Here is a 14615-nt window from a genome sequence, read left to right on the forward strand (position 1 = left end):
GTGAATAACTGAATGACATGGAGATTGGGTGGAGTGAATAACTGAATGACATGGAGATTGGGTGGAGTGAATAACTGAATGACATGGAGATTGGGTGGCGTGCACTGAAATATGCACTGGAGTTAGAGATCTCCCTTTTCCATCCAGCTCCCCAGGAACAACAGGAAACTGACCGTGCACTATGTATTGGTTCCTGTGGGACAAGGTCAACAGTGGGTTACATTAGGGTAAAGCAGAATTCAAAACAAATTTTGAAAGTTGGTCCCACATCAACATTTCAAAGTCCTCAAATCTATTCCTGTGTCTGAAAATGGCTTTGAAATCTAAACCTCCCAGTTATGTGGACTAAGAGGCTCCCACCATTTTAAGTTCAGATAAAAGCAATGAAATACTGAGATGTCAAAATAAAATTTGCCTAATTCCCATCTCAAGGGATTTATAGCATTTTCCTCAGATCAGAGGAGTGGACACAAGTAGTACTGGCTTCAGATAAAACCTGGGGACCTGTGATGTTCAACAGGCACGGACCCAACCTGGTCACATCAATGTCTGCTGCTCAGTATCTCCTGAGATAAGAAAAGGGTGACAGTATTTACCCAGCAGGAGTTCTATTGATGTCCTTAAAATATCAAAAAAGGCCTAAGTTTGTACTAATGAAATTCAGTCCCAAGAATGGATGGCAGACACGGGAGTTGGTGAGGACAAATGTCAAAAGACTCTTTGAAATATTAGCCTGTTCATCTGTGCGTGAGATCATGTTCTCCCTAATTCTGTCATTAGAGACCTTTTGATTCCTGTACCAGAACTTAGATGCACTTCCAAATGGCACTACTTGTGTGGTGCTGTGAACCGAAATGCCAAGAGTGGCCAGAGCCTTAGTAGAAGTGAGGTCTAAAGTATAACTTAGTGATACTTTGAGTCTAGAACAATGTATTAGGTCAACCTAGATTTGGCTCTGGAGTCAGGGAGGCTGTGAAGGTCTCCAAGAAGAGAGCTGACTCATCTTTGTTGCCCGCAAATGAGACCTATTGCTGAAAGTTGGATGGCTAGAAGGCCAGCCTCCCCCTAATGCCCCTGGATAGCTTTCTGCTCCCAATACAACTTAGTGTTGGGTACCATCGAGTCAGTTCTAGTTCATCGTGACACACTGTCCTGTGTCAGCATCACAGTCATCCCTGTGGTGGGGCCCGTGGTTGCACCCACAGTGTTCATCCATTTCATTGACATCCTTCTCCAGGAGCTGAGCGCCCCTGGAGATGCACTCAGAGGATGGGAGATGTAGTCTTGCCACCCTGGCTTCTACGGAGCATTCTGGCTAATCTTCCTCCAACACAGATTTGTTCCTTTTTCTGACAGCCCATCGTATACTTCACATTCTTCACCATCATTCAAAGGCTCCAATTCTTCTTCAGTCATCCTTCATCATTGCCAGGTGTCACATGCATGTGTCGGAATTGAAAATCCCCTAGTGACCTCGATCAGAGGCAGTAGTTTTGTCAAGAGCCCCATGGATCCAGTTTTGAGTACCATGCTAGCAGAGCGTCCCTTGGCAGTCCATCTGTTACGTAAGAGGCATGCCCTGTGATGACCATGCTTTAACATGGCGTTCTTTCAGATGTGATTTCGAAGACACAGCTCAGTACCGGGCCTCCGCAATGAACGTCAAAGGGGAGCTGTCAGCATATGCTTCCGTTGTCGTCAAGAGTACGTTTGCTGGACTTGTTTTATTCAAAGTGCATTTAATAAAAAATTACTCCCAAAATAATAAACCATTCAGCTCTTCATATGCGTTTCTGTTTTCTTTTCCTTTTTTAGGATATAAAGGAGAGTTTGATGAGACTTGCTTCCATGCTGGGGCTTCCACCCTGCCCCTCAGCTGTAAGTTTAACTCTGTTTGCTAAAATCTTGATTTAAAATGTAGTGGAATAAACTAGTATATAAGTGCATAATATATGTATCACACACTTTATGTATGCTAATATGTATTCCTGTAATAGGTAGCTGTGATTAGTTTTAGTTTTTAGTTTCTGTTTGCTATTGTCCTAAGTTTAGGTGCTTTGTTCTGGTTTTATAAAAATCCTAGCTGTAGTAGCAAATGCTTTCAAAGCTTTCTATATGAAGCCAAGAACAATCATTATACAAAGGCAGAGTGATTTAAACCACAAATGCACATATGCCTGACCTATATTAAAGCATTCTTCCTCTTTTTCAATATCCAAGTCAGCTTTACCTTCTCAAGAAGTACATGTCTGACCCAGTCCCCACACCCCACCAGCCAGAGCTAGAGGTGGCTTGGGAAGCCAGGCCATCTCTATTAGACATCGACCAGAAGGGACATAATTCACTGTTACATGCCTGTCTCTCTCACTGGCTGAAATTTTACTTCTAAATTCCAATACCTAACACAGAGTAGGTGTTTAATAATAAATTAATAATTGACTGCAGCAATCTATGAAGTACAATTTTAGATGAATAAAGTTGGCTCAAGAATTAAATAATAGAGGGTTAAATAATAAGTTTTTCAAATTTTCATTATGAATTAGGGGACAGTTCACAGAGCAGATCATGTTTTACAGTTAATTGTTTCTATGTATCCATTGTGTCAATGGATCCATTGCAATCCCTTCAGTGTACCATTACTTATCCCACTTCTTCCATATATTTCTTGTTTTCCTTCCTCCTATTTCCTAACCCTCTAAACTTGCCCTTGAGTAAATGCTGCTCTTTTTTTTTTTCTTTTTTTGTGTGTATTTATTTATTTATTTATTTAAATCATTTTTATTAGGGGCTCATACAACTCTTATCACAACCCATACATACATCAATTGTGCAAAGCGCATTTGTACATTCATTGCCCTCCCTCATCATCCAAGAATAATTTCAAGAGATTTCTTCAGAGAGAGAGAGAATCTTGAATGTGTTATCTTTTTCCTCACCTGACTTTACATACCAGAAAACCCCATGGATGAAGAGGGAGGCCAATCTCTCTTATATAGTCTGACACTAATAAAGCTGTTAACAAGGTCCAAGTGGAGCAACAATGGATAAGAAGAGAAGAGCTGAATTCCTTTAAAAATGCTGCTCTTAAATGGTTGATTATTCTGTCAGAGAGATAAATTCAGTTCCAGGATCTAAAGGGTAAGGGTCACAAAGTGGGTTCCACCAGTTTCTAGCTAATCAGGAGGTCTGCTCTCTTCTATGGTTTTAAGTTTTGTTCTGCATTTTTCTCCTGCTCTGTCCAAGATTTCCTAATATTCTTCTTTCAGAGTAGCTGGTTGTGATTGCGGGGCACTATCTCGTTCTTCTGAGCTCAGGGTCATGGAGACTGGCGTTTCTGTCTGTCTGTCTATTTCCATCACTCTTCTTTCCCTAGAACAGAGAGAGAAGAGAGAAACCAACCTTAGGTGGTTGCTCATAAGCTAAATAATACACTTAAAAATTCCTTTCAAAATAGTAATTTATGAACTTCGAGTATTTCATCTAATGTCAGAACTTCATTTCATGGGAAGTAATACAAGTAAAAATCTTTATCATGTTCAAATAACTAGACAATTACAATGGCCAGACTGAGAAATATAATCCAATCTGAACATCTTAGTTTTCCAGAATTAAAAGAAAAATGCTAGCTTTGAAAATTATTGATGAAGACACAGAGATACAAATTAACCCAAATAGCCAAAGCAATCTTGAAAGAGAGAGAGGGAGAGAGAAAAGTTGGAGAACTTGCACTTCCATTTTTAAAACCTGCTACTGTTTGTTGTTGTTTTTTTGCTGAAAAGTTTCTTAAATTCCTCACCCTGTTTTCTCTAGAGGGGCATAATGGTTACGCAGTGGGCTACTAACCGCAAGGAAAACAGTTTGAAACCAGCAGCCACTCCATGGGAGATAGATGAGACTTTCTACTCCTGTAAAGAGTTGTAATTTCAGTAATCAAGATAATGTAATACTGGCTTATAGAGCACATACACATGTATCAATGGAATAGAATTGAGGGTGCAAATATAAGTGCATATATCTATGTTGAGGTTGTTTTTGTTTGTTTGTTTGTTTTGCCAGTATGCCAAGATTATTCAATGGGCAAAAGAATAGTCTTCTCAAGACATTGTTGACAGCCACCGGCAAAACAAAACTAAACTAAAAGACAAAGCTGGACGTCTATCTCATATTACCTATTACAAAGTAAATTACAAATGGTTTAAGCATCTATATGTAAGATAGGAAAATCTTACATCAAACTCTTAGGTGAAAAGGTAGCCATACATCTTAATGACCATGTACTAGGTAATGACTTCCTTTTTATCATGATTTTGGTGAAAGTTTGCCTGGCAAATTAGGTGCTCATTGACTAATTTCATATTTTTCTCTGACATTGGCTATATTTTTCACAATGTGTCAGCATTCTCAATCTTTTCATGCTGATTGCTGGCAATGGTTTCTTAGAAATGACAGCAAATTGTAAAATACAGACAAATCGAGCATCATTAAAAGCATTGTGTTTCGAAGGACACCGCTGAGAGAGTGGAAGACCCCACACAGAATGGGAGAAGGCGTTTCTGAGTCACATATCTGAAACGGGATTTGTATCTAGAATATGTAGAGACCCCTTAAAACGCAAGCATGTACAAAAATAGATTTTAAAAAAGGATTCAAGTATCCAAGCAAGTGGATTCTGACTCATAATGACCCTTCATAGGGCTTCCAAGCCTTTGTAAATCTTCATCAGAGCAGACAGTCTCACCTCTTCCCCAAGGAGTAGCTGGTGGATTTGAACTGCTGGCCTTACAGTTAGCAGTCTTAACGCTTACCAAACAATGTCAGCAGACCACATGTATGATTCTCTAGATATGAAATATCCAGAATAGGGAACTCCATAGAAGGAGGAAGCAGTTGCTTGGAGTAGGAGGCAGGGAAGGCTAGACGGTATGGAGTTTTCTTATGAGGTAACTAAAATGTTCTGAAATTGACTGTAATGATGGTTGCACTTATTTCCAATTGTGCTAACATTTATTTAATTGTAGATGGTGAGCCTACATTTAGATGGTGAGTCTTATGTAAATTATATCTTAATAGAACCGCCTTTTTAAAAAAAAAAGAATTCAAATTCCTCATGGTACATAAGCTGGAAAGCTGTTCAGGTTTGGCCCCTCAGCGACAGTTTGTAACACTCTGTTCTAAACCATTTTCTCCGGTCAGAGTGAGAAAGTAATAAGGCAGTGGGGCTTTGTCTCCTGGCTGTTCAAGTTGCCTGGGATTCCTGCTGAACCCAAAGCCACTTCAGTATGCCAAGATCAACCTCAGATAGAGAAAGAACCCAATAGTTAGGCTCATCTTCTGTGAGTTCTTCTTGAATGGCCAGGCAAGTCTCTAACTTCAAGATCACTAGTGATCTTCCTAGTCACCTTCATTTCTATTTCTCAAGGCAGATGTGGAACCAGTCCAGATCCCCGATTCTGCACAAGATCTCCTGAAGGCTCTTCTCTGTGTGGTTTCAGTGAAACACTACACAGAAGCAGGGCAAGGGGGGGGGGGGGCTGCGCTCTAAATAGACGTGATTCCGCGTTGGTTAGTTCAGGCTGGTTGGTCCGCCTGGGAAGATAAAAGTCAAAGACAGTGTTGGTTGCAAGGACAGGCTTTGGAAACAGCCTGCCAGTCTGAATCGTGGCTCTGTGGGTAGTTATTTAGCCTCTCTCTACTATAGCTTTCTCGTTGATAAACTAGAGATAATAATAGCGTTTATCTGACAGGGTGGTTGTGTGGCCTAATTGAACCAATTGAATCGATATTAAAAATCTGGATCAGTATTTCCCACAAATTGAACTCAATAAATGTTCATTTACATTTTTGAATTAATATCCAGAGTTCTTAGGAAGAGAGACAAAGTGTGAGTGAGCCCTCGGTTTTGAAGTAGGTTAGCATATCAGTGTCACACATGGTACTTTTGAAACTCATTTACAGATGCTCTGCATTGGCGTGGATTTGATGGCACTGGGTTTGTTTTGTCCTGTGCAGCTTTGGCATTAGAAGTATATTACATTTGTGAACTTCCATATTCCCATTTAAACATAATATCTGTGGGCATTGAGCTGTAGCCAAAAGGTCCCAGCAGCTGCCCCCTGAGACAGAAGGAAGCTGTCTGCTTGGGTAAGGACTTACAGCCCCGGGCCGGCAGAGCTGTTTGTGTGTCTCACAGGGGGCGTCATCAGTCAGAATAGGGTCCATGGTAGTAGGCTTTTTGGTTTATCCTAGGACGTTGTCACAAGGATTAGATAACAATCAAACGCCAAGTGTGTGGCATATAATAGCCTCTCTATAAACAGGCATTACTTAACTTACTTGGTGGGGGTGGGGGTGGGAGGTGGGGGGTAGGGTCGGGAGGCAGGTAGAGAACCTGGGAGAGTTCATGAAACAGACTTTAATTCAATTTATAAGTAAGAAATAATGCAGAAAATACTTTTACAAAGTAAGTAACAATACGTACAATTGTTGTCTTATTCCCATTAACATTTCTTAAAACAATTTTATTCTAATCATGAAGTAAACTGAAGTAACTTACTGGAATCCTCTGTTTTTACATGTGAGCTACTATGACTATTTTCTCACAAGAATGTAAGAGTTTAAATTGACTCAGAATGTAAAGTTAAAAAAGTGCATATTTTGCAGCTAACAATTTAAGTCTACGTGAAATGTGGTATTGATTTACATTTTAATTAAGACATTCAACTTGGCCTTTCAAATTCTATTCATTATAATAAAAATAAACACAGCTTATCTGACCACTGAAGGAATAATTTCTCTTCAAATTATATATGCTTATGGGCTCAGTACCTCTTGTTTAAGTCTCATTTTGTGCTATATGAATGATTTGATCCGTCTTTGTTGAGACCACTTAGTGACTATACTTATGAAAATTCTCTGTCTCTCTTTGATGAGAAGAAATAAATGGCTTGTTTTTGTTGTTCCCAGTTGCTGTTACTCCTCATGGTTATGCCTCCAAGTTTGAGATCCACTTTGATGACAAGTTTGATGTGTCCTTTGGGAGAGAAGGCGAGACCATGAGTCTCGGTTGCCGTGTAGTCATCACTCCTGAAATTAAACATTTCCAGCCAGAGATTCAGTGGTACCGAAACGGTGAGTCTTTAACCCTCAATTCAAAGAAGATTGTAGAGTTCATGAGACAAGTAAGAAATAACACAGAAAATACTTTTTCAAAGTAAGTAACTGCTTACAATTTTTGTTTTGTTCACATTAAGATTTCTTAAAACAATTTTATTCTAATTATGAAATAAACTGAAGTAACTTATTGAAATCTTCTATTTTAAAAAATCATTTAGTAGGGGCTCATACAGGTCATCACAATCCATACATACATTCATTGTGTCAAGCACATTTGTACTTATGTTGCCATCATCATTTTCAAAACATTTTCTTTCTACTTGAATCATTGGCGTCAGCTCATGTTCCCCTCCCCCTCCCTCCCATATGAACCCTTGATACATTTATTAAAAATTTTTTCTTGTCTTACACCATTAGGGTTAGGGTTAGGGCTATCTCCCTTCACTCACTTTTTTGTTCTCCGGCCCCCTGGGAGGGGGTTATATGTAAATCCTTGTGATCAGTTCTCCCCACACCTTTCCCTTGCCCTCCTGGTATTGCTACTGTCATTATTGGTCCTGAGGGGTTTATCTGTCCTGGATACCCAGTGTTTCAAGCTTTTATCTGTACCCGTGTACATGCTCTGGTCTAGCTGGATTTGTAAGGCAGAATTGAGGTCATGATAGTGGGGGGTAGGAAGCATTAACAAACTAGAAGAAAGTTGTATGTTTCATCAGTGCTATACTGCACCCTGACTGGCTTGTCAAAATGTTCTATTTTTACATATAAGTCGGTTAAGTGTAACTTCCCCAGGCCTAGACCAGTGTCCATATATTGCATGTCTGTTATCACAATTGGCTTGATCTGGAAATTGTAGGAAATTACCTACCTGCTTGATAACTGTCACATGTATATGATGCAGGGAAGACTGTGGCTTGGGTCAGTTGCACCATCGTCCTCAATGAAACATTCCTACTATCCAGAACTCTAATGAGGTCTTGTGCAGCAGATGTACTTACTGCAGCACATCTTTTGAACTCTGGACTGCTGCTTCCATGAGCACTGGATGTGGATCCATGTACTGTAACCCAAAATCCTTGACAACGTCAACCATTTCTCCCTTTATCATGATGGATTGGTCCAGTTCCGAGTATTTGGTCTTCCTTACATTGAGTTGTAATCCATACTGAAGCCTGCAATCTTTGTCAGTGGGTGCTTCAAGTCCTCCTGGCTTTCAGCAAGCAAGTGGTGTCACCTGCATACCACGGGTTGTTTGTAAGCCTGCCTCCAGTCCTGATGCCACACTCTTGTTCATATAGTGCAGCTTCTCTGATATTTGCTCAGCATACAGATTGAATAAGTATGGTGACAGGATGCAACCCTTGCGCACACCTTTCCTGATGTCAACCATGCAGGATTCCCTTGTTCTGTTCACAGAACTGCCTCTGGATCCACAGACAAGTTCCACTGGAGCACAATGGAATGTGCTAGAATTCCCATTCTTCCTAATGCTATCCGTAGTTTGTTATGGTCCACACAGTGGAATGCCTTGGCATAGTCAATAAAACAGAAATAAACATCTTTCTGGGAGTCTCTGCTTTCAGCCAAGATCCATTTGACATCAGCAAACATCTCCCTTATTCCACAACCTCTTCTGAATTTGGCCGAATCTTCTGACAGATTCCTGTCAGTGTACTGCTGCAACTGTTGTTGAATGAGCTTCAGTATAAAATGTACTTACATTTTCACATCCGTGATATTGTTGTATAATTTAAGCGTCCTGTTGGGCCATCTTTCTTTGGAATGGGCACAAATATGGATCTCTTCCAGTCAGTTGGCCAAGTAGCTGTCTTTCAAATTTCCTGGCCCAGACGAGTGAGTGCTTCCAGCGCTTCATCAGTGTGTTGGAACATACCAGTTGCCATTCCACTAATTCCGGGAGCCTTGTTTTTGGCTAATGCATTCAGTGGTCTTCCTTCCGTACCGGTGATTCTTGCTCAGATGCAAGAACCTCCTGGAATGGCGGAGTGTTGACTAGCTCTTTGTGGTACAGCGACTCTGTGTATTCTTTCCATCTTCTTTTGATGCTTCCTGCTCCACTCCATATTTCCCCCACATGTGGAAGCTGACCAGTGAATAAAGAAGCCCGATGAAGTGTCGATGCCCGTCAACTGTGTGCTGGAGAAGAACATTGCAAGTGCCATGGCCTGCTCGAAGGACAAACGGATCTGTCTTGGAAGAAGTACAGACAGAGTGCTCCTTCTTACAGACTTCAGACACGTTGTCAGGAGAGACCAGTCGCTGGAGAAGGCCAGCCTGTTTGGTAAAGTGGAGGGGCACCAAAGAAAAAGAGAGGCCCGAAAAGAGATGGATTGACACCGTGGCTGCAACAGTGGGTCAAGCACAGTAAAAATTGTGAGCATGGCACCGGACCTGGCCGTGGTTCGTTCTGTTGTGCGTAAGGTCACTACAGGCTGGAACAGACTCGATGGCACCCAACCAAAGCAACAACAACAACCACCACAACCTACTCAATGTTTTTAAATTAAGTTTCTACATATATATCAAAGTACAAAGTGTTTGTAATACATAAGGGAACTTCAAAAAGTTGGTGGGAAAGTGAAAGGAAAGGGAATGACAGTTTTTCATGATTTTTTGGAAGCATCCTCATATTTTTAGAGGTTGAATTTTCTTATCAAGTAATATGTGAAGAAAAGATGAGACGTTGTGCTCCCATAAGCAGTTACCGTCTTGGAGGCCCACCGTTTTACCCTAATCTGTAGCGTCATTACGAGTTGGAATCGACTTGATGGACTGAGTTGAGTTTGAAGTCATATGTGGAAAGAGTGACAGTATAATGTATATTTATTTTGTAAGTTTATTGCTAAAATACCTTTCCTCATTGGCTTATCAGTCATGCAATAGGAAATGGATGAGACTTTTTCAAAACATAACTTTATTTACTACTTAATCCAGCTGAGTAAAGCAAGAGGTCATTTAGATCTTGACATTTTTGTTCTAACATAATAAAGCCTCTGTATTATCTGGAATATCTGGTAAGTCTGACGATAGTCACAGTTACACTGATATCACTTAAAGATACAAAGGTAGATAAAATTGTCTCTAAAAAATTTTTAGATCATATTTTGACTACTGCTGGAAAAAAGAACATAACTCTATTGTGAGTTCTTTAGCCTCATCACACAAGTTAGTCTTTTTTTTTCAAACGTGTCTAGAACTGTGTGAGGAAGACACATGGTTTAATTTTCTCAGATGTCATATTTACATAGACATCTGCATAATGTTCCACGGCTGAAGGAAACCAAAGCAAACAAGAAAGCGACCCAAACGGTTGAATCACTGAACTTTAAAAGTAATGTGATCTCTAAGATAATATAAATCTGCGATCTTGAAGAATTGAGTTTTTGTACCATTAATCTCATCCAATAGACAAAGGCAATAAAAATGTCAAAAGAGAATAAATAACAGTCTGAATTCACTCACTGAACTCTGGTGCAGCCAGACTGCAGACTTCTGCATCTGGTTCTTTCCACGACTTAGTGCTTCCTTTTATGTCTCTGAAACTTTTGTTAGAACTTTTGCTCTAATAAAGAAAACTTAGGAGCTAATCTCGTCGAAAAGTCTGTACTTCCTCCTATCTTTGTGTCCTGTGAGGCCCAGGCAAGGAGAAGAGCCTTGATACTGAAGAGCTAAACGTCCCTCTAGGCACCTGACACATTTTCTGTGAGGCTCACAACAGCACCTGGCTCGTCGAGGACGACGTAGGGGAGAGAAGTGGACAGACCTGGGGACTCCCATTGCTCTGTTCAGTTTATCTTAACATCTTGACTGGGATTATATTTAAAAAACAACAAACCAGCTAGTTAACGAACAAAAGCATTACAACTCCAGATGCATTTAACTATGCTGTGGATTAGTATGATTGTCATATAATTTTGTTTAAGTTTTATAAGCTAAAAAAATTATCTTGGAACAATATAGCAGGATATCTGTTTTGTGACACTTCCTATGTAGCACTTATGACAGCTCCAATTCCATATTATTCATGGGGAAAGCACTGAAACTGAGAGAGATTAAATGACTTACCCAAAGTTATCTAATTAGTTCACGAAAGAGATGGGACTGAACATAGCTCTTTCCAGGGATAACTTCATAAGCATTCAAACTGTGCCAGCCTGCAGAATCACTATCACAGGGGACTTGAGCTATTGTTTGGTGCTCCGCTGTCACCATCTTGGCATTTCCTTCATAATTTTAAGAACTTGTTTTTGTTTCATGTTGATTTTGTAAGTGGCATGATGAGCAATGGAACATTTGCATGAGCTCTCTCATTCACTGCCACCGAGTTGATGCTGACTCATAGCAAGCAGAGAAGCAATATTAGGTAAATGCTCCCAGGTTAAGCACCCAGACATGGTGAGCAACGTTCAGTTGGCCTTTCTCTGTGTATCAACCGGGAGCACTTTGAGGCACCCTATGGTTCCCAACAGATGGCTGGGCTAAGAGCTAGGGACCCAGGTCCAGATGGGAGCTGGCAATGCTGCCGGGGGAGCAACAGTGCTGGTAGCTGTAGCAATAACCCCAAAGGAGAAAAAGGACACCACGTGGGGTGGGACCTCACACTGGAAGGTCAGTGTACTCATCCATTCCCAGGACTCCTCTCTGCCAAATCTGCACGAATGCTTCAGTTCCTGGCTTCAGCCCAGGCGCAAGACCTGTGGATGACCAGGTCGCCAAGTTTGCCATTAAAGTCTTACAGAACCCAAGCACACGTATAGTCATTCCAATGACGTGCACAAAGAAAGTATTAGAATGCTTCAAAAACTTTAGAGCTTCTGGATTGGAAAACTTACTGCAAACGTGCCAAGCTCAAACCCACATGTTTAGAAGTAAAAATGAGAAATAGTTATTATTTTCATACAAAACTTTCAGTGAAACAATTATTAATAAGGAAGACCATTTAAAACTCATGTTTTCCTTGTAACTGATGAGAGAGTGACGGTGCTGCTGTTAGGTGCCACCCTAGCAGCCTCACTCACAGCAACCCTACCCACAATAGGCCAAACCCTGCTGGTTCTATGTCACCTCACAACTGTGCAGTGTCTGAGCCCTGGTGGCAGCCACTACATGCACCTATCTCGTTCAAGGTCCTCCTCCTTGTTGCTGACTTTCTCCACATCTCCACATCAGGTGCTGAGGTGTCAATAGAGGCATTAAATTAATTGGTACAAGTTATAGTACATATGAGAAGAAACATTAAAATTCAAATGTATTATTTTCAATTAAATTCAGATTTATATGGAACTAATTTGTTTGAAACTTGTTCTTGATCACACAACAGCTAAAGCAAATGACAGAAATTATGAAGTTAAAGAACTGAATGGAAAATTCCAAAGGGCAGCTTGAGAAGACAAAGTAATGTCTTATAATAAAATGTGTAAAGACCTAATGTTAGAAAGCCAAAAGAGAAGAACACGTGGGCCATCTTTCAAAGTGAAGACCTGAAGGAAAAAACTGAAGCCTTTAGTTGAAATGTTGAAGGGTTCTGGGGCAAACAGTGAACATTTTAGGAAGCATCAAAGGATAATGTAAGGAATACACAGCCATTGTACCAGAAAGAACTTGACATTCATCCTTTTCAAGAGGTTGTTCAAAACCTATTGAGGTCACGGGAGGCAGGCCAAACGGTACTGAAGGCATTAGCATTATCCTCTCACCATACTTACTCAAGGTAGCTGCTGAGCACATGGTCCAAGCAGTTGGACTGTACAAAGAGCATGGATCAGGACTGGAGGAAGGCTTCCTAGCCACCTGCTATGTAGATGACCCAACCTGGCTTGCTGGAAGCGAGGAGGAGTTAAAGCCCTCAGTGACGATTATGGATTGCTACTCCAAAGCCTTCCAACTGGCCCAGAAGGTCATCCCACCAGTGGAGACAAACGTGACGTTGCCGAGGATTTCATCTTGCTTTGATCCACAACCAATGTGGATGGAAACAGCAGCCAAAACCAAATGATGCGTTGCAATAGCCAATCTGCTGCACCAGACAGCTTCAAAGTGTCATGTTAAGAACTAGGGTGTGCCCGACCCAAGCATGGCCTTTTCAATGGCCGCGTATGCCCGTGAACGTTGCACATTGACTAAGGAAGACCGACGGAGAATCGATGCATTTGAATTATGGTGCTGGCCAAGAATCTCGAAAATACCCTGGTCTGCCAGAAGCAGCAGCACATTTGTCTTGGAAGGAGAACAGCCAGAATGTTCCTGAGAAGTGAAGATGGCCAGACTTTGCCTCATGCCCTTTGGACACATTGTCAGGAGAGACCAGGCTCTGGAAAAGGGCATCCTGTCTGGTCACGTGGAGGGCGACCCTCAGCCAGGCTGCCGCAATGGGCGGCGGCCTGTCAAGAATCATGGAGACGTGACGGACAGGCCATGCCTCGTTCTGGAGGGAAACCGACTCAGTGGTAGCTAACAACAACAAGTTGCAGGAAGAGCTAAATCTTTTTAGGAGAATTGTTCCTCAAGAATCACCAACTCTAGAGTACTAAAGTGTGTATTTCATAATCGTTCACAGCAGCCTTTATAGCCTTTATAATGACAACTCTAGCATCAGTTGCATCAGCAGAAAGATCCTTCTCAGACACATCAAATATTATTTGTGATCTTGCATCTGCAGAGAATGACTAACAGTACTTTCAATTATATAACTTCAAAATAAATTGCTAAAAATACACTTTGTAATGACCTAATAAATTGTTTTGCAGAAAAGTGAACCATAAATCTCTTTTCAGTCAAGATACTCTATATTTTAAAAAATCATTTTAATGGAGGCTCGTACAACTCTTTTTTTTTAAACCATTTTATTGGGGGCTCATACAACTCTTATCACAATCTGTACATCCATCCATTGTGTCAAGCACATGTGTACATTTGTTGGCATCATCATACTCACATTTTCTTTCTACTTGAGCCCTTGGTATCAGCTCCTCATTTACCCTCCCACACACTCCCTCCCTCATGAACCTTGATAAATTTTTAAAATAATTTATATTTTAAATATTTTAAAAATAATTTATAAATTATTATTATTTTTTCATGTCTTACACTGACCGATGACTCCCTTCACCCAGTTTTCTGTTGTCCATTCCCCTGGAAGGGAATTATATGTAGATCATTGTGATCGGTTCCCCCTCCCCCCTGCGTTCCCCTTCCCCTCCCGGTATCGCCACTCTCACCACTGGTCCTGAAGGAGTCATCTGCCCTGAATTCCCTGCGTTTCCAGTTCCTAACTGTAGCAGTGTACATGCTCTGGTCTATCTGGATTTGTAAGGTAGAATTGGGATCATGATAGTGGGGGGGGGGTGGGGGGGGGCGGAGAAGCATTAAAGAACTAGAGGAAAGTTGTATGTTTTATCAGTGGGATACTGTTTCTTGACTGGCTCATCCCTTCCTTGAGGATAATCTATTAATAAACGATTGTTTATTGCGTATAAAATTAT

The 14615-nt window shown here is 40.9% G+C and overlaps 1 protein-coding gene across 2 annotated transcripts in view; it reads left to right on the forward strand.

The window, feature by feature from the left end:
• MYOM1 (myomesin 1) overlaps positions 1-14615 on the forward strand; it is a 178278-nt gene that overhangs the window by 62392 nt on the left and 101271 nt on the right. For both annotated transcript variants that reach the window (XM_045296152.1, XM_030887323.2), the window contains exons 7-9: positions 1616-1704; positions 1816-1878; positions 6964-7128. In XM_045296152.1, the coding sequence (XP_045152087.1) occupies positions 1616-1704; positions 1816-1878; positions 6964-7128 (317 nt within the window). The remainder of the gene's footprint in view (positions 1-1615; positions 1705-1815; positions 1879-6963; positions 7129-14615) is intronic.

The sequence above is a fragment of the Echinops telfairi genome, unplaced genomic scaffold, assembly GCF_000313985.2.
Source record: "Echinops telfairi isolate 266 unplaced genomic scaffold, ASM31398v2 ScPeMD7_7400;HRSCAF=8409, whole genome shotgun sequence".
Lineage (NCBI taxonomy): Eukaryota > Metazoa > Chordata > Mammalia > Afrosoricida > Tenrecidae > Echinops > Echinops telfairi.